At 39.4% G+C, this 26,570-nt stretch overlaps 1 protein-coding gene across 11 annotated transcripts in view; it reads left to right on the top strand.

Moving 5' to 3' along the window:
* Window positions 1-26,570, top strand: part of RBFOX1 (RNA binding fox-1 homolog 1) — a 950,329-nt gene that overhangs the window by 322,592 nt on the left and 601,167 nt on the right. For all 11 annotated transcript variants that reach the window (XM_088523038.1, XM_088523037.1, XM_088523031.1 and 8 more), the window contains one exon: window positions 20,175-20,237. Coding sequence is in view for 2 of the 11 variants with exons in the window: in XM_088523043.1 (XP_088379169.1) it covers window positions 20,175-20,237 (63 nt within the window). In the remaining 9 variants the exon portion in view is untranslated. The remainder of the gene's footprint in view (window positions 1-20,174; window positions 20,238-26,570) is intronic.

The raw sequence follows: 26,570 nt of genomic DNA, 5'->3' as shown, positions 1-26,570 counted from the left end.
GATAAGCAAGCAAACAAAAAACAGAAATAAAATAACCCCTGTTTTGAACATTTACAGTGCTCACAGGAATTTTCGATTTATTCCACTAGTAAAAGGTATAAAAATATCCTGAATAATTCTCATATGAAAATAGGCCAAACTTAACATTCTATTTCTGACAGGGTATCTTATCACTCAGTGAGGTCCATAGGGGCAGAGGTATCTCCATCCTTGGAGATACTCCATCCTTGGGGACTCTGCAGCTGGTTCTGTGCGACCTGCCCTGGCTGCGCTGGCTTGGAGCAGGGCTTTGGCCAGGGGATTCCACCTCTTCCAGCCAAACTGTCTCACTGAGTAACTGAAATTTTGGTAGGAAACAACTTTAATCTATGATTAAAGATGATTTTTGTATATTTTCATTATACAAATAACTTAAATACCTGTATTTTTGTTACATTTTCACATTTCTGCACGTTGTTTCTTTCTTTTTCTTTTTTTTAAAAAAAACTTTTTTCAAAATTGAGATAAATGTTGGTTATTATAGTAATGATCCATAAAAATAATTTGTGCTCAGATTATATACATATGTAGTGTAGAGTTATGATGGCTATAACTTTTCTGTCTCCCTTTTTATGTTTAGAAGGGTTCTTTTGGGTGGTTTTTACAATCTCAAGCATCCACTCTTAATACATTTCCTTATTCTCACTTAATGCTGCTTAAGGATTTTCAGCTCTGCTGCTGTTCCTGATAAGCAACTACTTCCTGAGACTGGATAGTGTTTGCATCAGCAAAAACTGTGAAATTCATTATATACACAACTAAAATTAAAAGTGAAATATATACTTTTATGTTGCTCACAGGAATTGTAGAATTTATTTGTGCTGTAGCATTATTTTAAAATCATTTTCACATTGAGTTTTCCTTTGGTATAAAAGGGGATGATTTATGAAAAGCTGTCCTTAAAATAGACAAAACTATATTTTTGGCAATACGTTCATATGTCAGGAAGCAATATAAATTGAAGCTGATGAAGAATGGAGAGGAGGATAATTTAGCACTGAAATTATTCTGGAGTTGTTCTTCAAGCATTTTACCTTGCCAGCGGGGGAACTTGCTGCTGCATAGAACGGCTGAAACCTTTCGGCCAGTTTCAGTATTGGCTTGTCCTTTGTGGCTCTGTGTTTTATTTCAGTTCCTTCAGTTTCAGTGAAGAGTGCAACTGTGTTGCCCAGAAATTTTCAAAGTCATGGTATTGTGTCAAAATTATTGGTGTGTGATCTCTGTTGGTTTATACATGAACAAAGTGATTCAAACTTTTTGCTTAAAACTGTCTTGTCATGCCTTATGTTCAGTGTACTGGGTTATTGTCTCTTTTTCTGAATTGAATGTGCTTTTTCTAGTTAGGCTGGATGTGAATTTTGGTGGTAAATGTTTTCTACTAGTCTCACATGCTCCTTCTGCTGACAGAAGGGCTTCTTTAGTTAATGACTTTCTTTAATTACCTGTCTGATACATATCTTGAACGTGCAGGTCTCAAACAGCTCAAAAGTGAAAACCAAGGTTTTCCATCAGCGGTCGTTTTGGAATTGTGTTAATGTTATTCAACTTCTCACACACAAACTAATCAATTATGTGTTGAGTAACATGATATGCTTGGCCAAATTAATTCCCTGTGCAGTTCCCATTAACAGAGAAATTACACTCAGATGAACTCGATTTGTGCAATCATCTCAATCAGGTGTCACAATCTAGCATGTTGTCATAACACTTTAAAATGTCCTGTTGGTCTCGGGGAGAAGATTTGTTTGAGGTGCTCAGATTCAGCATCAACTAAATTATGCATGGTGGTACCTTGGTAATTAGATTTTTTTCAGTCTTCTGGGCATGTTTTTGCCGTGATTTGTTGTAGCATCAGCCCAACAGTGAACTTCAGGCCAGCCAGCTCAGCTTCTTGTGAGGTTTTATCTGTGGCAGTGCAGAGCTGTGTCTGGCAGGTATGCGGAAAGCTAGCAGGAAGGATTATTTTGGAAAGGGCTGACATTCCCAAAGCTGGGCTGATATCTTTTCCTGGCCTATCCAGTTGACAGCACATTCTTGATTCAAACTTACGCTGGATTGTACGAAATCCACCCTGCTTGGGCTGCGCATCCCTGAGGCCTGCATAGGGAAAGGGAACAGAAAATTGTAGGAATACCCATATTTCATTCCACTCTGACAATGAAACACCCAAAATAGTGCCTTGCAGCACCCATCTGGATCCATAAGCACTGGCACCAGCAGAAGGGAGGAGAGCAGGAGGTGGAAGTGTCCCTCATGACCACAGCAAGGATTTATGCAGCATCAAGGTGATTGACTTCACTACATAGTTCCTGCGTGGGACACCTGGAGGTAGTATGAGAATCTGTCACCTTTAAGGCAAATTAGGTTATAGTTTATAGTGTGAATAGTGCTGTGAAAGTCAACAGGATGCCACTCAGCACACAAGCTGACTAAATCTGGTTGTTAAGTGCCAACCAGTGTATTAAACTTCATTTCTCTCTGAAGAGTGAACAGGGGGAGAAACTGCTTGTACAATATGCAGCCTTGTTACAGAAGACAGATGCCAAGTGAATATTTAATAAAACTTGTATGTTTTTAATGTATTTTTTGTAGTCATTAGCCTCCCTTTTCTGTCTACCCTTCATTGTGACAGCTGTGGTGTGTCATAGACCTTAAATCAACAAGAAGCAGCAGAATATCGTATTCTGCTTGGCTGGCGAGTGCTTCTGTTAGTCTGCATTCTTTCTAGATGGTTTCCCCATCAGACCATCTGGTTCGACTATTTTGAGAATTTATTTTATTTTACTTCTATTGTTGTTTGCAAATTTGCTGACATCTCAGCAAAACACACCATGATTAGGAAATGAGATTAATTCTGACACAGAAGTTTTGTAGGCATGTGTAGGAGGCAAAAAGATTGGCAAAAACAGTAGAAGAATGAAAGAAAAATTAAAATCCTAATTATCAGGACAGAGAAAATAGTTTGATATGGTGAGCAAGTGATTTGTATACTGAAGATGAAATTTAGAAGCAGAATGATTGTTGCAGTACAGTGTGCCAAAACTCTGTGTGACTTGACTTGGAAGAGCGATAAAAATGCATTAAAAAGGAGTGCAACAGTTCTTCAGTCTAGTCAATGTTAGGTCCATAGATTGTTCTTCTGCTGTCTAAAGCTGGTTGTGTATTATAGACATATTGTGGATGGTTCTTGCGGGGCATATTGGCTTAGAAATCATTCCAAAGTTGAGAAAATACTCAGCCAAGTTGTATATTGAGAGGGGTCTACTGATTTTTGCCTTTCACGTTGATTCTGCGGGTGCATATTCCCATTCTGCCATCACAATTTGCCTTGTTCTACGTGCAAAAGGAATAATGGGATCTACCAGTTTACATGGGACAGTATTGAAAAGGTTAAAAATACAGTTGATCAAATATGAAGGATTTAGGAACTTGAATACAGTATGTAGGTTATTGTCTTTTTTTAGTTTACCTAAAAATGTTGAGGTTAAAACTAAGATTTATCTTGTCCTTGTCAACCAGGTGAAGTAATTAACCCGGATGCCTTGAAACACAAGGATTTTCTGATTTTGTTATTAATTTCTCATAAAGAGGCCATTAATATTTAAATTGCTTCAATCTCCAATGGAACGTGTTAATAACCTTACACAGTGTCAACAAAAATCACTGGTGCAGTAAGGTGCTTTGAAATGAAGTTAAGGCAATTGTTCTACCATTTGTTTTTCATTAAAATCGTTGACATCTTTATTATGCAACAAACTTGCATACTTGCATTGTATTCATCAGTTTCATTAATTCGCCTTTTCCAAATTAGGCTTCCTCTTTTTTTGTTGTTTTTTTGTTTGTTTGTTTGTTTTGTTTACTTGGAACTCCCAAAGATGTTTAGTGATGGGTAGACAAAAGATTTTCCAAAATCAAAGTACTTTTATATGTTTTAGCATTTTTCAAGCCACATAAGGCAGAGTTTACTTGGTTTCCTGCCCTTCCATGAACTACAAACTTGTGCTTTCTTCCTGCCACAGTTTGCCCCCCCATAGAGCTGATTTTCTATCTCCTTTCAGAGGTTTGAATAACTCTGTGCCAGTATTTATTCGAGGTGTCTTTGTTATACAATATTATTTATTGTTACTGTGATAGTGCCTAGAGCTCCATTCATGGATCAGGGCTCCTTTGGGTTAGGCACTGTTGCAGATAGAAGAAGAAAACAAAAGTCCCTGTGCCAAAGAGTCAGCAGTCGTAGCTGTGAATACTTTGCGCTCACCATTTACGGTAATGAACTTTTCAGCCGTTTGTGACTCTTTTTCAAGGAGTTCAAACTGGCAAATAGAAATGGGTTACAATTAGCTATGCAGAGAAAGTGGTTTTGGCCTCTTTAAAGTGACATTATTACATTTCAGAGGTTCATGTTTCAGTCTCCAGTAGTGATTCACAGTCTTATACTGAAAGATAAGAACTAAGTGTTACAAACATTGCTCCTCTTGAAGAAAACAGGATTTGGGGTTGGCATTTAGTCCCTCCAGTTTGCTAGATGCCATGGTGGGAAACATGATAACCCTGCGGTGGACGAGGGCTTTTGTTGGGTTTTGATGACTGGGAGATGTTCCCTGTTAGGCTGGGGCAGATCGTTGAGGCAGGAGGACATGACCCCAGGCTCAGGAGAGACGCGGAGCTGGTATTTTGGGATGTGCGCGATTGTCCTCTGGAGCATACTCGGTGTCCCCAGGTGAGGCCGGGCAGCTCCCAGGGAGGACAGAGGATTTTACGGCACATCATGGTGCTTCTTGTGCTCAACCTCCTGGCCTCCTTCCCACACGGCAGTAGTGGAAGAGCTGTAACTGCAGGAGTGCTTGAATAACAGGCAGAACTTACAAGCTGAAGGGTGTCCCCAGCCCACGGGCGCTGAGGCAGCTGTGAGCTGCGCTTGCCCAGACCGTTAGTCGCTGTGGTGCAGCCCCCGCCACAGCTCAGGCAGCCTGGGCCACACGGGGCCGTGGCAAGAGCAGAGCGCTGGCGTTTTCACCACTGGGGTTCACTGAGGTGGGACTAAAGTCATTAGTGCCTTGGTGCTACAGCTCGTTCTCACTCAACATACTCCTAAAAGATGAAGAAAGACGAGATGATTTTCATTATCGTATATTCCTGCTATATGCTTAAGTTGCTAATCTTATTGCTGCAAATCCTGTTGTGCTCTATTGAATTACTCCGTGTTGCTGTGCAGTTGCACAGGTCTCATAAACCGTGTTATCTTTTTCAGCTTTAAGCTGTATCAGAAACGGTAAAACCAAAGCTTCAAGTCACATTTTTTTAATCTCAGAAAAATAGAAGAGTGAGCATTGCTATGTTTTTCAATCAGTAGTGAGCATCTTAAATCTCAGTGTAGTTCAAAAGTTTTTAGCTCAATTACAATACCTGTCTTTTTTTTTTTTTTTTTTTTTTTTTTAACTGAAATTGCTCCTAAAAAGTTATTAATGTTCAAACAAACGCTCCAGGGATGTTTTTGTATTTCTAAAATTACTTATTCAAAGTTTGTAGATATTTCTTACCTACGTTCTATGTAGCAGTCTCTATCATTTTTTTTGGTATGCATCTGTTTATAAAAATTTTTACATTTGGTTGGTAAACTGCATGCTGTGAAAAGGAGGTGGGAGAAAAGAGTTGCAGATGCTGCCGTAATGTTCTTACCTTCTATCCTAAATACCGTCAACAGAAATGATAAAAGAGCTGAATCCGTCCTTGTATTTGTAGCATTTACTTTTTTTGGTAAGCTTTAGCCATTGTTATGCAGCTCTAAGAATGTTAGATAACAATTTATTTATGTTTTAAAACGGTGACTTATATGTCTACTGTGAAAGTGAGGGTTATCTAAGAGAAAAAGAGAATCTCAATCCACTGATCTCAGAAAGCTGTGATGTTCAGGAGAAGGGCTGGAAGTCAAGGTATGCCCAGGTCTTAATAGGTATTTTCTGTCATCATACCTGTCTCTACATAGAGTACTGGCTTGGTTTTGAAGTTATTAGTTTTGTTATTATTATTATTTTTAGTCCAGGTGTTCTTCCTTACTATTCAGTAAAAAAACAGCTTGCTAGTTCTGGGTGACGGAGAAGGAGGAGACTAAGTTCTCACCAGCAACTTCCTGCATCCGTAATGGATGCAAAATATGTTCATAGCTAGGAGTGGGTTAGTTTTAAAGAAAAGGTGGGAGAATAGTACTAAATATTCCGTCCGCACTCCAAAGAAATGTAAAATTAAATGCAGTCCCTTTGAGTTTTTTATTAAATAAATGTAAACATTAGCACTGCACAAATGTTTATCATTAAGCAGATATGTTAATTCTAATGCACCAAAAGTGTTTATTTCTCTGTGAAATCTTTTCATACTAGCTTGGTTTAGTATAGTTTAACAATACAGTATTTTTGGACTGCAAAATGGAATTTTGCCTTTTTATTCATTTTCAGAAGTTTGGAAATAAAACTCAGTGTGAAGGCAATGTGAAATAATTGAAGAGTAATCCCACACCGCAGTTTTACTACTATTTTCATATTATATCTGTCTGCATTACAAATGAAACTTTGCAATAGAGGGCTGCTCTGAAGTTTCATCCAGTGGTTTCTTAGTGTGAAATTAATTTATTCAGGAAAAAATATAAATCATTTTAGGTGAAAGAAAATTGATTTTTACCAGCACCTTTCACTTGTTTCCCTCTTAGTAGTGTTAGATTAGATTCTGGAAGTGCTTATATGTTTTATAAAACATTTAAGTCTTGATGTATTGGAGCACTTGAAGGGCTCTTAGGCGTTAGAGAATTATGTTAGGATTATATTGTTAGCGGTCTGGTGTCTGGCACTTCGGTGAGGAATTGGCTGCTTTGGTCCTATCACAGCCATAAGTAGAAAGGAAAAAAATGATACAGGTAGAAAGAAGTAATGCTAGTATGTCAGAATGCAAAATTTGGGGCAAATAGTTTCACAATTATATTCAAAGTCACAAATGCACTGCAAAAATGCTTTTGCAAAAGCAAGGTTTCCTGAGATCAAATCTCAACATGTTGTACAATTTACTTTTACATTGTATGTCTTAAGACACATGGCTAGTAGGAGCATAGTTTGTTTTTTTTTCTGTATATAATTGGTTTTTTTCTCTTGCTGCCATACTCTGTTCACTTTAGCAATCAAGATTTTAAGATTTTACTCTACTTTTTACTCCTATTTCCATGGATTTAATAGTTTAAATGTGCCTGGGGGAATGATGGATAGAGCATTAACCTGCAGTTCCTTGAATCTTTCGCATGTGGCTTTGGTGAAGGCGATGATATTTGCAGAAAGTTGCAACTCTTTTACCAAGTTCAAGTTTAATAGCCTAATGACAGATGGCCTGATCTCATCCACTGTAATCTCATTTAATAGTGCACTAGTCAATGGCTATTTTTTTTGCAAACTTTAGCTGTTAGTTGCAAAAGAAATTTGCTGAAATGTTGAAATATTTCTTGAAGGCTTGAATCAAGGTCGCTATCATTTACTCATAATGGAGACATAAAAAAAAAACCTCAATTTCTTAATGATTGAATAGTGAACATACACCTATTTTTTCATGCCTTTTTTGAGGAATGATGGAAAACATATTAAATCTTAAAGAAATCAGTGCTAATGTTTGGACTGGAGTGGGTCACCTGTTTGACTTTCCACCTCCCAACTCCAGACAATCTTTACACTTAACCTAAATGTCCATTGCTTTGTCTTGTTTTCAGTAGCTTTGCTTCTACCACCCATTTCTCTTCAAATATGTTAAACAAGCTATAATGCTATATCTATGGCTAGACTTATCCTGTAACTGGTCAAAATGCAGTGTATTTTGGGCATACAGGCAAGAGGGTTACTCCTCATGTTGTATTTTTCTAACCAAAGATTGATATTCATTTCATGAAGCTGTAGTTTTTTTTTTTTCTCCTTTGTTTCAGCAGCAAAAAAAAAAAAAAAAAAAAAAAAAAAAGAAAATTTTGAAATGAACTTTTCTTCAGTATGGTTTCAACAACCCTGTTGTTACCCGTTGGGCACAGCCCTTCTGATCTCAGGGGTGAAAAATTGGGGTGTTTTGGAGTTGCTGTTCTCTTATCCTTTCATGCAGCTTGTACTTCTGAGCCCTGTTGGTAGCTACTGAGCAAACTGTGCACAGATTCCATTCGAAAGGGATTTTAATTCCAAGGAAGTACCACCAATACCTTTTTTCTGCCATAAACTGCCAGCTTGATTAAAAACTCTGATTCCTACCACGGACCAGCTAATTACGTTGATAGCCCATTGACTGAGTAGATAACTTGAGTAAAGTTGCAACCATAAATCAGATAAAGTAATTATATAAATTGGAGCATCTTTTTAAAAAGTGGGACAACAAGTTGTCTGAGAGTGTTATTTATTTCATACCAACTAAATACTGCAAGAGTAAACAGTAACACGGGTTGAAGCACATCAAAATACTAATTATATGGATTCATCCTATCACTTATACTTAATGTTCACTCACTGACTCTCTTCAAGGGAATTGCTGAAATATATTAAAGCATAATATCTTGAATTAATCAGAAATATCTGAATTGCATTAGGTAGATCTAAGCTAAACCCAAGGTATCATTTACAAGTAATACAGGGCAAGAAGAAAAGAGATGAATATTAAAAATTGCCAAGTTTTCTTTATACTAATTGTTATCTGACAGTAACCAGTATCTGATGCTTTCAAGAAGATTGCTTTCAGTAATATTTGCCCTTTTTAATTTAACTTAGTAAAATTATTCTTAGGCAAGCAGTTACTGTCTCATACTTCTTACAATTTATAAGGATTGATCTCTCAAATAAATTTCTTGTAATCTTGCAAAAGATATAGACATATGTGGTCACTTCATATCTATCTGGGACATATATCTCTGTATCCTTACTGTCATTTTAAAGTTGATGCATTTTCCAGATTTTATTTTTGGTCAACAGTTTTTGTTTTTAGAAAGAAATAAACCAAGCTCATATTTCTTGTAACAGGTGACTCAGGAATAGAATATTGGAGGATTTGAAGAAATGGGGCAGATTTTTTTTTCTTTTCAAAAAGCAAAAGGGTTTTCAGAAATGTTTTGAAAACCACAGCAACTTGTCATTGGACATGGTTTTATTGACATTTTGAGGATTTCTATAAATACCTTGAAAACTAAAATGCATAAATATGCACTTCTGAAGTTAACCATGTGCCTTCTAGCTAGCATAACTTAATCTCAAATATATGTGATCTTTTTTCTTCCTATATTTTGAGGAATACAACCCAAGTTCCATGAAAAGCCTTGCCTTTTTTTTTTCTTTTAGCCTTAGATTTTTAAGTCAATGATTTATTTTAATTTTACACTTCTTCACAAATTACAATACTGGGAAGTTTAAATCTGTTATCTTTCGGTGTGTGTTATCAGGCTGGAGTGTGACTGGGGCAGTTCATAATATCTAGACTATTTTTTCAAGAGAGAAACAATCAGTTCATCTTTCAAGGTCATCCTTGTATCCAAGGAACTGGAAATTTATTTTCTTGTTTTATGAGAATGGAGTCAAATTCTGTCCAAATGCTTGATTGTACAGCTATGAAATGTGTGTGTAAATGGGGGGCCTTTTTTTTTCTGGCGATTTTAGTAACACACAGCATGAAATAACTCTTTACTGAAGTTTAATCATGTCCAAAGCACTGTGTTGCGGATTTTTTAATTTGGCAAAGAAAAATATCTGCAAGCAAGTGCTTATTTCAAGGAGGGCACTAAACCGAGATAACAAGCTGCTGAAGATGCTATTACTGAAATACCATACTGAATATTACTGAAATACCAATGTTAAATGTTCAGATGATATTTTCCAGTTTATTTCAATTTAGCAGAAAGTAGCAAACATTAGAAAGCAGTTCCACCGGCTGCTAATTCTTGCGGTTATTCAGGATATTTAAAAGACAGTTATATCTACCTTATAGTAAAGTTTGGAGTGAGAATTGCCATGTACCAAAAGAAAAAAAAAAGAGTTTTCGGTTCAGATTGGGTCAGATGCAATGTGAGCAGGGGCTGGGACATGGTCTGAAGCTGTCCTACGAAATCATTGCTAGAAATCACTTTTAAGAGGGTTGCATCTTCTTTAAGATGCACTCGTGCATGCATTAAAGCAGCACTGATTTTGGCAGTAGGGATGTTCGGGTGGACGGGTTCTTGCTTGGCAGGGAGGGCATCTGCAGAAATTGTGCCCTTCTAGAACTGGTTTTAACAAGTTTGTCCTCAGTTCGAGGTCACATTACAGCAGGTTTGTGTCTGCACTGCCTAATGGAAGGTATTGATCTGCCATTTGGCTATGGAGGTGAGTTTTCCTCAGGCTTAGCAAAAACTGTGGAAAACCCAATTTCTTTTTTATGGAAGCAGGGAAGCTGTTTCACTGTGCGCGGAATTCCAGAGAATCGGCGCTTCTACCAAGAAGCAGGGTAGGACCGGGCAGAAGTTTATGCTACAATAATCATTTTTTTGTTAAAGTGAGATGCTGAAATCTCCTTATTCCCTCCCTATATGAACAGTAGTGACATTATTGTTATCATTACAAACTGTGTAAGTGCAATTCTACGTTGCCGCCATCACTTGTATTTTGTATCCACCAAGCGTGAACCGTGCAGGTGTCGGAGGGAGCCCGGGACTTCCCCCAGAGCTGCTGTGCCCAAGGGAGCCGGCGCCGCGCCGGCCTTGCAAATTGCATCCTACGGCGTAGCAGCCCCGTCCTCTCTAAATTATTTTAATGTTAACAAATAAAATGTGATGTCCTATACTGATGACTGATTCAGTCTATACAGAACATAATAGAAACAAAGAGATGAGATTAAACTTATAAATTTGGACTCTCTTTATAGGCAGTTCTGCGGGAAATCTTGCAAATATACAGGAGGAATAATGAAGCATTCATCATGGGAGTTATTTGAAGTAACAGCGTAAAGAATCTTTCTGCAAAGTGAGACGAGTCATTTTCAAAGGTGTTTGGGGAATTGGAAAAGAAATGGAGCCATTTAAATACAAAAAGCAATGAAATGGAATAAATCAAACTATAACTGTAACAAGGTGATTTAGTGAGATGTAGTTAATCTGGATGCAATATGATTGCAAAGGGAAGGGGGACGGTTAGTAACAGAATGTAGGTGTTCAAAGCTAAATACAAACAAGGACAAATTTTAGATTTAATTATTATTTTTTTAATTTTAAACATCCTCCTACATGCATGAACAAATATTCACATAGGAGGAGAAAAAAAAAAGAAGAGAGAGGGAGAACAAGTTGCCAGGTTGTAGTAATGCAAAGGAAACATTGAAAGTGAAAAAACAAAAAAAAATAAATGGGCCATGACAGCATCCTGTCATTGTAAAATAAGCAATGAATATTTTAGTGTGAACTAAGCTATGTTGAGTAATATCAAAATGAATAAGGCTGAGAGATGAAAAATGAGAGAAAAAAAAAAGGCAAATGCAGCAACTACCTGCTACCTGAGAGCTAGAAGCTTGGTCTCTATGAGGGATAGAAAATAATAAAAATACCGAGTTTAGCAAAGGAGAAGAGCAGCAGCTGTTTCTTGGGAGCTCGTGTGGGGCTAGTTAGAGCGCTGACGTAGATGCAAGGTCCGTGTAGAGGTCTCAAGGTTTTAGAGCCTTTGCAGCAACTTTGGCTTTCAGCACTGATGTGCTAGGTACAAGCTGTAAGTTGTCAAAATTAGGCAAATCCTGTATCGGTTTAAAGCAGTAAATATCTGCCCCAAAGGATTTGGTCCTATGAAAAACAAAATGTTTGTATGATTTAATATATTCCTATATTATAATTGCAAGTCAAAAACTGCATACATAGGGTATGTATAATTACAATTTACCTGAGTTATAATTAAAGCACACCATTTTTAAGGCATACTCTTTTATCAATACCTACACACAGAATAAAACGTTTTCTCATTCCACTATTCCCTCCCTAAATGGGAAGTCCTGGTATTTAAAAGAATCACAATCTCTGGTTAGATTTAAAAAATAAATAAATAAATAAATTCAAAATGAGCTCTGCGCTGGAGATTTGTATGCCAGGCTGGTCAGCTTGTGAATCTGTCGTGTTACAGGGCTTTATCCTTGAGTATATCTCGCTTGCAGTTCGGTTTGAATATTAAGTGTCAGGCTCAACTGCATTGGTGAGAGATTTTGCAGCCAGCAGCGGGTTCTTATTGCAACCTGTAAAGCCCGTGACCTCTCTCTTCATTGATGCTCTTATTTCCCCACATCAGCTTGCTGGGGAGAAGCTCCTGATGCTGGGCGTGATGGGGAAGGTACCGTTGCTCGTGATTTGTGATTTTTTTAGTGCTCTGAGAAAGGTGACAGGTAAAGTAAACATGGTGTGCAGCTGGTTTCTCAGAAACGAAGAAGAAAGAGTTTTTGGCACCTACAGAAGTGTTTCCTTTTTGCCCATGGATAGCGTGTGCCTATGAAGAACTGTAAAGAAGCGTTTATTTGCAGTTCTTATGTACAGGTTGGTTCTGCGGCGGTGTGAGCGGGGCTCCCAGAGCGCCTGTGACCATCTCTCGGCCGGGGCAGGGCCGCCGCGAGGTGCGGGGCTGCCGGCGCCCTCGGCTCCGCACCGCTGCGCCCGCCTCCGGCCCGTGTGGGGCCTGCGTGGGTTTCCTCCTGACTCCCACTCTACATTTTTTGCAATCACAATCAATTACACGTAGCTGGAAATGATTTATTGCTTGGAAAGGAGGCCCAAGGTCGTACTGTCTGTCTGAAGTAACGTGAGCAGTAACTTACTCTCTAGTATCAGTTATGCTACCGTGAGGGACTGTACAAACATGGAGGATTTTTTATTATTTTGCCATTTACATCTTTTTCATACTGAAATCTTATCTAAACAATGAGAATATTTTTGGTGAAATCGCTCAAGGTAACTTATGCCCAAAGATGTGTATTGACTCCTGCCTCCTCCTTGTGTCTTTCCCCAAGACTTCCTGAGCCAAAGAAAATTCTATTTGTGGTTTTCTTGTCTTTGCACAGTCTTATCCTGCCCAGCCACAGTGTTTTCTCTCGCATGCTCACTCTCAAAAGTGACTTTTAGGTAATGACATAAATGTGATTATCATCATTTTGTTTCTGTTGAAGCCATTGCACCCCACTGGTTGCCCAAAGTATGGCACTTGAAAAGTCATTTGGAAAGATCTCTGAATGTTTTTATTGTGTTCTGGATTTTTTTTTTTTGATTTTCAAATCAAAAATTTTGATTTTTTTTTTGATATTCATCAGTCTTTGTGCTTTCAGCAGTTCGATCAATGCTATTTCAGGTAGAAGATACTCATTTTACTACTGTTTGCAGTGGAGTTAAATGAGAAGAAGAGGTGTCCCAAGAAACCATGGATATAAATGGTATTAGGTCACCATAAAACCTGTGGTCATTATTGCAAAGAAATATTTAGCCTGCATATGCTGGTGTCAGTGATCACAGTAGTGCTGCCCTAGTAGGAGCAGAGGTTTGGTAGTGCGGCCAAATGCCCACCCTGACTGTCTTAGGTCAACAACATAATTGGGTAGGCAAGTCCTTGGGAGATGGAAGACGAGCACTCACCACTTAGCTTGAGTTCTGGGCAGTCTGTAGAAAATATCAATCATATTCTTAGCATCACCGCCATTGGGGCAGTAAGATATTTTGACTATTAAATTAGGCTTCTTTGTAATTTTGTGAGAGACTGAGGTTGTTGCAAAAGAACTGCTTAGTATGCTGTGGTTTAGCAGAAGAAGGTTTAATTTTTTATTTCTCTATCAAGAAAGTATTGAATTATGATGCAAAAATAGAATATTCTTAATAGTATAATCAGAGTGAAGTATATCACAGTGCTTTTTTTTTCCCCTCTGAGTCTCTACTGCAGTCCAGATGATGCCTTTGTGTATTGGTGGGACATTAATCTTGATAATGGAAATGGAATGCTACATATTTTTGAAAAATGGATCCAAAGAGAAACACTGAGTTGTCAGCTGTGAGGTTTTGATGCTGTTTACTGTATCAGCCCTATCTTTATCCAGATTTCCCACCTTATTCTTGTGATTCTATTTTCCCTTTTTCAGTATTTCTTTCAGTTTAACTACGCCATGCTTAATATAACAATTTTTATGCTGTGACACAGCAAATATTTAAACATCTGCATGGCATCATGCCCAGGAATCATCATTCTGAACGTGGGGGCTTACTGTATATAGACAGGACTTAGATATTCTTTGAAAGCTTCTGGTAATTTCAAGCATCTAATTTCCTTTCTCATCTCTGATGGCTGGGGGATGTACCATGCAGGTGATGCTCTTATCACAGAGACGATAGAGAAAGTGAAGATATTTAGCAGTATGACAGAGCCCGGTTGTATCTTTTAGCCGGGAGAACATAGCTGATCTGCAGGACTCTGAAAAGGCCCGAGGAGCTTTCTTAGAGGCTTGTACAATATTTTTAATTATTTCTTTGCTGTCAACATGTCCTGGATGCAATTTTACTGTTCATACAAAAATTAGCTTGTAAGATTTTGACAAACGCTCAGGAGGGGATGGACCCAGAAGGGCCTGGAGCCAAGGTGACAACGTGTGTGCCCGGATCCACCCAGGAAAAAAGCTGCGTGGAGCGGATCCCAAGGTCTGTCCCAGAGCCAGGACTTCCCTGGGTACAGCCCAGGGCTGCAGTCCATGGACAACTGCCATGGTGGGGTTGGGAGGCTGCTCAGGGCCACCAGGGCCCATTGTGTCTGCAGGGTCCTGGTATTCACCAACAGTAAAATACAATTTTCAACACTGCTGAGGATAATTCAGTTATTTATCTACTTTACTTTCCCTATAATGTATCACACTGGCAAGAGATGAACCTCGTCACATAGCTGTCCAATTAAATTCACCACTTATGTGAGCCTTTAATAGATGTGGGTATAAGGACAGAACAACTATGCTAAATGTTTCTGCCCTTTATGATCTGTTTTTTCCACTGGCATTTTGTCGTCTGACAGAAATACTTTGTTTAGATCTGGTTTTCTCAGCAGAAGGTTATGTTCTGAAAATAGGTACATACTGATTTGCCTCAGTTTTACTGCTCCTTGGCTGTATGTGTCCATATGTTTACAGGACATTTTTATCTACTTTCTCTCCTAATGTGGAGAGTTCGTAGAACTGTCTCACTGGCTGCTGAGGAGAAGTGGCAGCTTTGGCTAGTCTGTCACAACTAGAAGTCTGCTATTCTTCTACATAAAGATCTGGGTAGTTTTAGTCAGTTTATTACTAAATATTTTTGTATTCTTCACAGAGGTTTGGGGTTGGAAGGGACCTCTGGAGATGATCCAGTTCCACCTCCTGCTCAAGGGTCACCCTCAGCACGTTGCTCACGACCATGTCCAGTTGGGTTAGCAGCATCTTTGAGGAAGGAGACTCAGCACCCTCTCTGGGCAACCCGTCATGGGGCTCAGTCACCCTCAGAGTGAAGAACAGGTCTCCTCATGTTCGGACCTTCCTGTCCTTTAGTTTGGGTCCGTTGCCTCTTGTGCTGTCACTGGGCCTCACTCAAAAGAGTGTGGCCCTGTCCCCCGTTATTTACACATAGATGCCCCTCAGTCTCCTCTTCTCCAGGCCGTTGCGTTGCAGCTCTCCCAGCCTTTGCTCATGGGAGGTTCTCAGTCCTTAACCATCTTATCAGCTCTTCACCAGGCTCACTTCAGTAGCTCCATGTCCGTCTCCCGGTGTGGGGCCTGGTGCTGGGCCCTGCGCTCCGGACTCGGCCTCCCTCGGCCTGCGGGCAGCGCTCTGCCCCGCGCAGGCCCCAACGCTGCTCCCGGAGCTGCTCCACAGAGAGCAAAAAGGAGCATGGTTTTCTTTTCATTGAGATCAGAAACTCTTTTCTGTCAAATATTCATTAGAATGATCACATTGCATAAAATGGCAATAACGAGTCGGTGCTCAGAACTTATGATTTAATTTAATGATGAAAAAAAGTGCAGCTGGAAATGCTCAGTAAATGTTTTCGTTCTACTTCTGCTAATGCTAATGAAATTCAGTATGATTCTCTATCTACATGGAGAACACTAGAATAAATATCACATATAGTTTATCATATTCCGGTTACATTTCTTTTTTTTCCTGCTTTCCTCTTTTTTTAACCTGATGTTCTAAGGATTTCCTTTTAGTGCCTACGAACATCTCCTTTTGACAGACAGTGCAAATTAAAAGATATGGCGAGGCAAAGGAAACTGGAACCCAAATATGCCCCCTGGGTTTTCATTTACAGTTAGAAGCTACAGACACAATTACTGCTGACAGAAATTCAGAAGCCAGTGGCAGAGTGCATGTGGCAGTAGTCTCATGCCAGGCAGTAATTGGGAAGATTATTTTTAATCAGAGCATATCCTACAGCCCAAACATTAGAAATCTCTTGTAAGGCTGACAGGAAATTAAACTGAGACCAAACAAAAAAGCCTCAAAATAGAAGTAATATGGTTAGAAGTCTAATGATGGCAAAGCTCACTGCTTGCTGTGTTTAGCCGTTATCTAAAGAAAATGACTTTTAACTTAAAGCAACAGATATCATTGTTAAATTGCATTTTTCAACAGAATTAAAATTAAAAGTATCAGATTAGATCAATTTTTATGTAGGTTTTTGATCAAGGTATGAAGCAGCAGGTATAAGAGTCAGGCTGAGGAATCGTGTGTATCTATTAGTGCTCACTTTTATTATTGCCCTGGGCTTTTTACAATGCCTGAGGGAACCACTTATCTGGAAAAAATAATGTAAAGCCCAGGATACTCCAGGAATGCTATGACCATGGCAACTGGTTAGCAAAGCTGCCCGGACAGAGCTGCTGCTCTTGGTGACCCTGCAGAATAACCTCTGCCTGACGGGCTGCCCGTGCCTGCGGCCCTGAGGAGAGGGGACAGGGATAACAGCTGAGGCTTTCCAAAGGCAGCTTTCCAGCCCGGACTGAATCTTGTGGCATTTTCTTCTTTGCAGGCCTGTTCCATAAATACTAGGCAGGATTTATTCTAGCTGACTCCCAAGTCTTCTTCCAGTTACTTCAGTGGGTCAGGAAGGCAGGACTGAGAGTTGCTGAACGTTACTTGCACGTTGAGCTGGAGAGGGGATGCCTGAATCACCCACAAATGGTACAAAACTGAATGCAAGCAAAATATTTCTAATTGTACATTTCTTTTGTGTGATAGGAATTTTTTGAATGTATGTGGACAGTCTTAATGTGATCTCATAGCAGTATAAAGAATAATATGGTATAACATCTAACATTGGCATCCATGCGGGTCAACAGGGTTATACTGTGGTTTGTCAGAATGTGAGGATTTTTTTCACTAAATGTTTAGCTTTTGCCAACTGTGGGTCCTTCTGCTGAGAAATGCAGAATTCGACAGGGGTGACTAACAGGTCGTGTGAGTTGCTCAGATTCTGCCCGAGTAGCTGGATTGCAAATGAAGTTCAGTTCGTAATGTGTGCAGCTTCTGCAGCGTTCTCCATGCGAGATCTCAAAGCATGGAAATGCACTGTGTAAATAGCTAATTAATGTAACTTCATCAGTGTGTCTGCACGGTTCACAAGAGCCTGCAGGTGCAGTGCATGAGGAGACACCCTTAACTAGATTGCATTATGTAGGTCAAGTCTACTCTTGGCCTGCTATTGAGTATTTCTCTGTTTAGGAAGAAATCTTTATAACCTCCCTTTAAAGTTTGTAAACGTGCCCCTCTTCTTTTGCAAACACAATGGCAAGAAAGCTTCTTCTAGGCTGTTAGAGAAGGCAGAATGAAGGTGGGCTTCTACTCTGATTTTTGCAGGTGCTTTTAGATCATTTGTTTTTGAAAAATCCTTTTATTTCCATGTCATATTCAGATTGCAATTTAAAATAATATCTACATTCAGCATAGCATAACCCTTTAAAATTCCTATATAGAAGAAATTAAAGGGGATGAGTTAGATATAGTACAGTAAAATAGGGCACAATGAATAATTACTCCAGTTAAATATTACAGTCAAGTTAATCACTTCGGATGTAACTATTTCTTATGCACTTGTTCCCATTTAATACAGCATTACTTGGTAAATTACATACAAGAGCATATTCTTCATTCTTCCTAGAACTATATACATTCTTGGAATTACTGTATATTGTGTTTCTGTATATATTCTCAGTTTCTTCAGTCATGAGAGTTAATAAATGCAAAATAAATGAGGCTTACCAGTAGCAGCAGTTTGGACTGTCAGGTTTCTAAAACGAATGGTAGGTCACATTATACTAAACAGAAAGATGACTAGGACTGTATGGTCATGTATGCATTTTTCAGAAAATCAGAATTAATATCCTACAGCCTAAATGGATTAGTAATTTAAGCAGAGTAAAGTCTAAAAGTGTGAGCTTGCATTTGGAAAATTAAAATGATTTCAAAGTCTGAAAAACTGGGGCACCTGATACAGAAATCTTGCGAGACTTAATTTTCAATTATTCAGTTCAATTTTGTTGACCATGAATGAATTTCAGCATGGTGTTACATGATGGCCCAAAATCACAAGTTATTTTGAAGAGTATGTAATTTTTTTTTAAGCTTTAGAGATTATTAAGAAACTCTTCATCTTGTTAATTTACCTTGTCTTGTTCTCCAAGCTATCTTTGATCTCACACAAAGAAACAATACCCAGAAGGCAAAGGCTGCAGTCGTTTTAATGTATGGTTTATAAGCATATCCAGCCTTCTTATTTGAACTGACATTTTATAGTATTTTTGCATGCATATGGCTCATTTTACTTTATGAAGAAGAAGAAACTTGTACCTTCAGCCCAGGAATTGATTAATGGGTTTGTTTTGTCAGCAAGAGGCTCAGTTGCTCACAGGAGCCGTCCAAAGGAGTCCCTGCTCCCCAGGAGCCATCCCCTCTACTACACAATATGGTGTCTGGTGTTCATTCTTACTCTTTCAGATGCAGATTTTTTTTTTCCATGTTATTTCTGATAGTTGTGGTATCACCTAATATGCTTATAGCACATCCCCCTTTCTGGTTGTTCCTGTTATTGTTATTTATCCTCGGTTGCATTAGGGACTCCCAGTAGTGACTGCTGATTTATTGATTTTTTTTTTTCTTCAAAATGAAACAGTATGTAATATAGTTTACGAAAAGCAATGCAATATCTTCACTGTTTTGAATTATAATGGAAAGGATAAAACAAAATATATCAATCTTATATACTGAATACTTTGATGGTACGTAGACTTATGTCCCTGATTGATTTGAAGATTCAGACTATGTGCAGGACTTTATTTTCAAGAGTATTGATACTGGGGAGTATAGAGTAGCACTTGCACATAGAAATGAAAAATGTGCATAGGGAGAATCTGTTATGAGAAAAATGGTCAAGTTTACTATAACTGCTAAAATCAATGAATAATTCAGTAAAATATTAGATGGCACCAGCTGCCCATCAATAAAGAAAAGTGGCACAGTGTAGAATGTTACCCTGCTTTACCCAGCTATGTGCATATATAATGCGTTTTGGATGCCTCTTCTGTTTATACATTTTATGATCATTTTTCTTTCACAAAATTATTTGAAGTTCACAGTTGAAAAATTCACTCAAAGTAAATCACAGTTGTGTGTTCTTATTAAAACTAGCACATACATTGGGGAAAATTTTGAGTTATTACCAGGCAAAAATGGCATAGTAATTGCACATCTATTTTACTAGGTAAATTCATCATACAGATATAGGGTTTAGGTATGAAGAAAAATGCAAAGTGCCTGGTTAGTTTTCTCCTCTTTTTTTATTTTCCATATCTATTGAATAAATAATAAATTACTTGCTGGTGTTTGTGAGGAGATAATCAGATTTTGATGTTGTGCTTTTGAATGTAAGAAAAATGCAATTATGACACCATCATGTATGTGACTGTTTCCCAGTCCTTACATAAAAATATAAGAGCTCAGATAATGCATTGTCAGTATTGAATCTTACAGCTTATTTTACATGCTGTTGAGGGATGCAGGACAAAAAAACAGAATTAAGATGCAAATGATTTCCTAGGAGTTTCTATTATACCACAAGGAGTAAGTCTTTTCCTTTTCCTTTTTCTTAGGAAACTCCACAGAAGTCCCATGCAAGTGGTGCCTCTTGTTTTCCCGAGCAGAGCCTGCTTTCTGTAAGTGTGCTGGTTTGCTTCTTTGGGCTGATTTTCTTGAAGTTGGATGGCAGAGGCAGTTGTGTCCTCAGAAGGAGCAAGGAGATGCTGTGGACTTCCCAACCCGTCTCGCTAGCGCGGGCCCTCGACATGCACCGAGTGCCAGTGCAAGGAGGATGAGGATGATCCTTAGTCTTGGCTGAAGAGCAGCTTGAGCTGCCGCCCTGGCCCTTCGGCACGTTAGGGTTGTGTCACTATCAAATTTATTTTACCTTTGGCCGATTCTGTAAAACAAAAGGAAGTTTGTGTATAGATTAGTTCAGACTCTTCTCCCCTTCAAACAGCCATGAATAATTATTTTTGCATTGCGGTTTGAATGTGCCTGTAATGCCAGCGTTGGGAATATAATGAATTAAGCTACAGATTCATAGGACATGTGAAACAATGTTGGTGTTGATTCATTTCTTTCTTTTGTCCTCCCTGAAAATAGCTTAAAATAGATATAAGCAGCAGGGTTTTCCGTTTCAAACTCGGTGTTGCATTTTCATATTTGAAATTTGATTTTTCTTTTGAATTGTTTAATTTTAAGACATAAACCAATTATACTCCGTGAATCATATTGGTTAATCGCCTTTTAAACAGAATATGTCCTTTTTTATGTCTTATGTTATGCCCTTCACTTCTAATAGTAAATATGGAAGTATCAGGAAAAAAAAAGAAACCTAAGTAAATAACACTGAGCAGATGTGGGTTTGGTATCTATTCTCCTCTAACAATTTTTGCCCCGCTTAAAATAAAAAGCAGTGCTCCAGCATCTTTGCATTGGGCAATAAACATGAATTGTGCCATGGCACAGCAGCAGCAGTTCTATATGGGAAACCAGAGTCAATTCTGTATTGAGCAGGGTGAATAAAAAGGATAGATTTATAGTTATTCTTTTATCTCCTCTGTGTGCAGTAAGGAGGGAAGTTGCACATGTGTCCTGACAAGATAATAGAGCAGATTCACCTTTTTCATTCAAATGCTCTGCTATGAGTTGAGTTTCTCCCCTGCCCCCACAGCCTTGTGTCGGTGCAGGGATTCGATACACAGCCCTTCAGTCCTGCTAGAAATAAGAAGAGTTTCATACTTAATTCTCCTACACTGCTTTTGTGCACAAAATCTTAATGACTTGACAGAAACATTTCATTATTTTGAGAAAGCTGTCTGACTTGCTGGACCAAAAAAAAAAAAAGTTCATTTTGGAGACAGATTTAAATCAATTTTGTCGTGCTAAGCGTGCTCGTTGCTTTTAGCTTTTCCTCCATCAGGAACAGTCTTTTCTATCACCGAGCAGCCCTGTGCAGCTCTGAGCAGAATGTGACACAATTGGCGGCTGACGTTAAAAAAAATCCTGGTACAAAAATGTGAGAGGTTGGGGGTTCTAACCTGTGGGAGACACTGGTCCCCGAGATAATTACTGCAGCAGTGTTGGAAAGCTGACATTAATTTGTCTATGAATACTGTGCTTCGGTATCTATAAACGTGGTTAAAGCAAGAGATACTCATCTTGCTGCAGCACGTGAAAGCAGAGATTGGGGATATATGACAATAAAGAAGAAGCAAATACTCATTTGGAATTTGGGAAGGATTTAATGCTGCCAAATCTCTGCGTGCATAATTGGTTTTATTATTTTCCCTCGTGATGATAACCTAACCAGCACAATGAATATCAATCAACGTGGCGGGCTACGAGGTCCCTCTCCTCGCCAAGGCGGGAGCGAGGTCCGGGATGTTGCCTGGTAACGGGCTATGCAGATGAGCTGGCTCTTAAGTGCACCATATGGCTGGGCGTTATGCCCTATTCACCCGTGACATGATGTACACATGTACTACATTACTGATTATAAAATGGTTTGTCCCATTCCCTTATTTAGAAGACGCATTTAAAAATAGCAATTCAAGTCCGGCGCAGACTTGTAAGATTATGGCCTTCTCTGTAATGGCATTTCTGTCGTAAGGAGCAGCAAAGGTACAGTAGTCACCCGGGACTGCATTGCATGCTTCACAGGAATTCCAGGATCATCTCTAGCTATGGTTCTTTTACAGGCTTTGTCTGCTCTGTTCGAGTATATCCATATCTATGTTCAGGTAAATATAATTTTAATTGTTCCACTGTAGAGGAATCCTGTGTTTTTAATCTTGTATTACAGTTGGTTGATTCTAGCTGAGCACCTATGGATTTGTTTAAGTTTTGAGCTTCTATTAGTTGCACAGGGCGACCAAAGCGGCCCTGCGTTGAGCAAACCAGTAGATAAAGCAACAAAAGGCAGTTTCAGCAAACAGCTACCAAAACTAAACCTGACTGATGGAGGAAATGCAATGCTTCGAAACCACCACGAGGAATGAGTTTCCAGAGCCTTTGCAGGGAGTTTGTAGGAGAACTGGGTATCAACTCCCCATCGATGTGATTGTAATTCACTCCTTTAACTAAGACATTGTTCCCGGTCTGTCATCATAAATTGATATTCATTAAGGTAGGAGGATTCAGCTCAAAGGTCTTCAGATGATTTAATTTCCTTATGGCAAGTGTGTGGGATGCAGTATCAGACAAGAAAATATGTCACGATCTCTCTCGAACAGCAGTGACAAAGGAAAAGCCGGCGGTGGGACTGGTGCTGTGTTGGCAGCACTGCGTGCGTGGGGAACGGCCGAGCGGGGCACGGAGGGCGGCATCAGCAGCCAAGGGAGGCTCCTGGGCACGTCTGCGCTCCGCTGCTTTGGGAAGAGGGATGGTTTTGCTTAGGCCTCTCCTAAAGGAGACTCCCGTGCCTAAAATCGTAACTCTCTGGCGAATAAGCCATTTCTTGGTGACAAGCCAGCATAAGTTCCCTAACAACATTTCAGCAAAAAGGAAGAGAAAGCTGCTGTTATTTTACGACAGTTTTTCAGAGCTGTGTTTCCTCTGCAAGAAATTTTTACAAGCACTTCTAGAGAGAAGAGCTCTGTATACTTGTCCATTTTATCAGCTTTTCGTCATCAGTATGAAGCACAGAAAGTACAGATTGTGCTTTGGTTCATAGCTCCATAGCTGCTGTGGGCAGCGAGTTCATTCGTTTAGTATCAGAACTGTTTTGGGATAGAATTTTTAAAATGGGGAAAGGATGAGCAATTGGTGCTGCACCAGGTTATCCCTGTAAACTCGTCCTCTGCACAAGGAGCTCTGCGGCTGCCTTTGGGAAGAGCTGCTCTTAGTAATAACAGAAAAGTAGCTGTTGTGGCCTTTGAAATAGCTCAGCAATACAGACAATGGATCCCTTTTCCCTCTTTTTGAATGCATCTTTTAAAATTGTTAAATAAAACATTTTTTTCTGCCAAAACAACATAGCATACCCCAGAGGATCCTGATGAGTTGTGTGTGACCTAGGGATTGCTAAATGAGAAGCACGAGCAAAACGACCAGTTTTTATAATTGTTCCCTAATAAATTTAAAAGGAAAAACATTTCAATGATTTTCTAATTGTTCGTTGTGCTGGGTGTTGTAACGCTGTTTTAGTGATAGTAGTAGTCTGCAGATGTTTTAGAAATTGCAGCAGCTTGAAATACTGCTGTTGGTGAATTACAGGAAAAAAAAGAGTTGAAAGATGTTAGTTAAGCGACAGAAACGGAGTGCTCCGTTCTGCTCCCTCACCTCGCCGGGGCTGGCAGGGGAACTGCTGGATTGCAGGACCTGCTCTGTTGTGGTGTGACTGGTTGTCGTCTCGTGCCACCCTGACGCTCTGCACCTCTTGCCGCAGGAATCCGTGAGGCCGAGGAGCAGCCGGGCGCTCGCGCTCCTCATGACGGCCAGGAGGCCGCTGTCACGGATGCTTTTCTTCCTCAGAAAAAGCTTAGCTAAGGGCACTAAGCCTGACCTGTGCTTAGTGGTGTGTTTTTTTTTTTTTTTTTTTCCTAGTGCTGGTGCAAGGTAATTCCATTAACTTAGTTATTGCTGGTTGATCTTTAGCATTACTTTCCCTTTAGTTTAGACTTGTGCTTCAAGTTAGATGTGAGATGTATTTTTTTCCTGCATAGGGAATTAAATGTTTTGCCTTTTTTAATGTGTATTTTTGGATGTCTCCATATATTGCAAGTTTTACCTCATTTCATTTTCCACAGAGGAAGAAAATGATGTTTTATTGGATAATAATCTGAAGCTTATCTCACACAAATTTCTAATACTCTTACACAACACAAGCATTTATATGGTGACAAGTTTACCTGAATCAGTGTTAAAACAAACCACTGCAATAAGTTATGATGCCTGGGTTGTAAGAGGGCAGTTTTCATATGTTTGCATGAGGCTCTGTGAGAATATCTGCTTTTGATTAGCTGCTCATTTCACATAAATCATGATCTCTCCTTATAAATGAAGACAGTCACTCTCCTTGGTTACTGAGTGCTCCGGTAACACTAGATACGTGTAAAAAAAGAAAAATCTAATCATTTCTTCTTTTCCCCCTTCTTGGCTTCTAACAATGATGGACCTTCCTTTGTGGACTTTCTAAATTCTGTCTTTGTAAACAGTGTCTTGAGGCTACCTACTATGAGGTAGACAGGTTGAATATGGATTAATTTTAGGATCTGAATATACCGTATGAAGCAGCCTGTTTAGTGGTGCTGTTGAGATATTTCCTTTACAATTACAATGTTGCAGACCCTTTCTCATTCAGACCTCTGAAATGCCGAGATGAGGACTCCTTTCCTGTGTGTGTGCACGCGGATCTTGGAATACTTCTGCTGGATGCTCTACCGGTTGCAGCAGTGAGACAGTTTTGATGGAGTTCATTACCATAGTGTCATGGCATTTAACAAATACCAAGCACAGCGAATTCCTGGAGGTTAGTAACTCTTATTACCTCCATATTACACAAGAGGAAAACTGAGCAGCCTGACTGATGGGCAGGAGGAGGAGTGAAGCAGAACAAAGATTGGAACACATATTTCCTAAATACCAAATCGTCACTGTCCTTACTGGGTCATCTTTGCCCCTTCTCTCCCTCTAAGGCAGTGCCTTTTATGGCTAATGATTTTTACAATTAACCAGTGAAAAATAGCTTAAAATTTCGTGCTTTCTCCTGTCTCTTAAGAAATTGAAATCTTTTTTCTTCAAGCAAATCATGCTACTACTCCTAGCAAAGCCCTATCAGCATAGCTCAGAGCTAATTGAAATTTAATGGTTCTCATGATGATCTGGGTCATGCCAAGGGATGTTAGTGCTCTTTAATAAAGATCCACACTTGATCCTTGCTTCATTTTCTTTGAAGAGCTTGCAGGCTTCCACAGCTCTGGATAGTTACAGAGGATGGAGGTGCACTCATTGCGAGCATTGCAGGTAGTTCAGGTAGTTAAGTTCAGCAGACTGGTTTGTTTGCAAATGTCTGTTCAGCGGGGAAGGATCATGCTGGAAAATAAAGGATTGTGTTGATTTAAAATGAAGTATTTATTGTTATTCTGTGTAGTTTAAGAGAGGAACCAGTGTGCAAGTAGCATCCAAGCTTGCTGGAGCAAACTTGCGCGCGGATGTGCATTCCCGTTCCTTCAGGCTGGTCTCCTACCTTTAGGAGCAGGAGCTCCCCGGGCAGGTTGTGCCCTACGTTTCAGACACTTCCTGGCATCCGTGGAAATATTTCACTCTAGCACCGGACTTTAGCATTTTGGGAGTTCCTACCCAGTACTTAAGCCTGTATTCTTTACGATACTAATACACATCTGATAATGCATTAATGAAAAGGATTGGCCCGTGACCTGCCTTACCTGCTAATCATCCAGAGCAACTGTGATCAGATTGACTACAGAGCAGTGGTCTCCCCTGTGCATGGGCAGCCACAGAGCTGCCTTTGCCAACGGCTGGCTGGTTTTAGCTGCACCCTAAAGCAGCAGCTGCCCAAGAACTCATTAGATGAGGAGATCTTGGAGCCTCGTGTACTAGTCATCTCCAGCTAGCATGGACTGTGTTTCAGCACGAGATGTGCCTTCTCTTTGTTGATATGCTCAAGAAGCCCATTTGCCTCCAGGCCTGCTGCTCTTCTGCTCCTACTTCTCTGCTAAGTTTTCTTGTGCTACATCTACACCTCAAAGGAACAGCTAAATGAAAAAATGTATGTATTTTGGCTTTGCACTGGGAAAGACTGATTTGATATTCTTCTCAAATCATGTTTTTATCAAGACCAAGTTGCTCTGTGCTATTTATTTTACATGTGCACAGTCTACTTGTTATGCAAAGCCAAAATAATTTATATTTTTATTCTGTCTTTTGCTCAAGCCACAACAAATCAATAATTTGACTGCTCAGGTTACTTGAAACAAAATAAGGAGTTTTAACATGAGAGGTGA

The sequence above is a fragment of the Tinamus guttatus genome, unplaced genomic scaffold (assembly GCF_059628265.1).
Source record: "Tinamus guttatus ecotype Peru unplaced genomic scaffold, ASM5962826v1 Tinamus_guttatus_pri_ptg000172l, whole genome shotgun sequence".
Classification (NCBI taxonomy): domain Eukaryota; kingdom Metazoa; phylum Chordata; class Aves; order Tinamiformes; family Tinamidae; genus Tinamus; species Tinamus guttatus.
The sequence above is the reverse complement of the archived record's forward strand: the minus strand, read 5'-3'. Positions and strand labels throughout refer to the sequence as shown.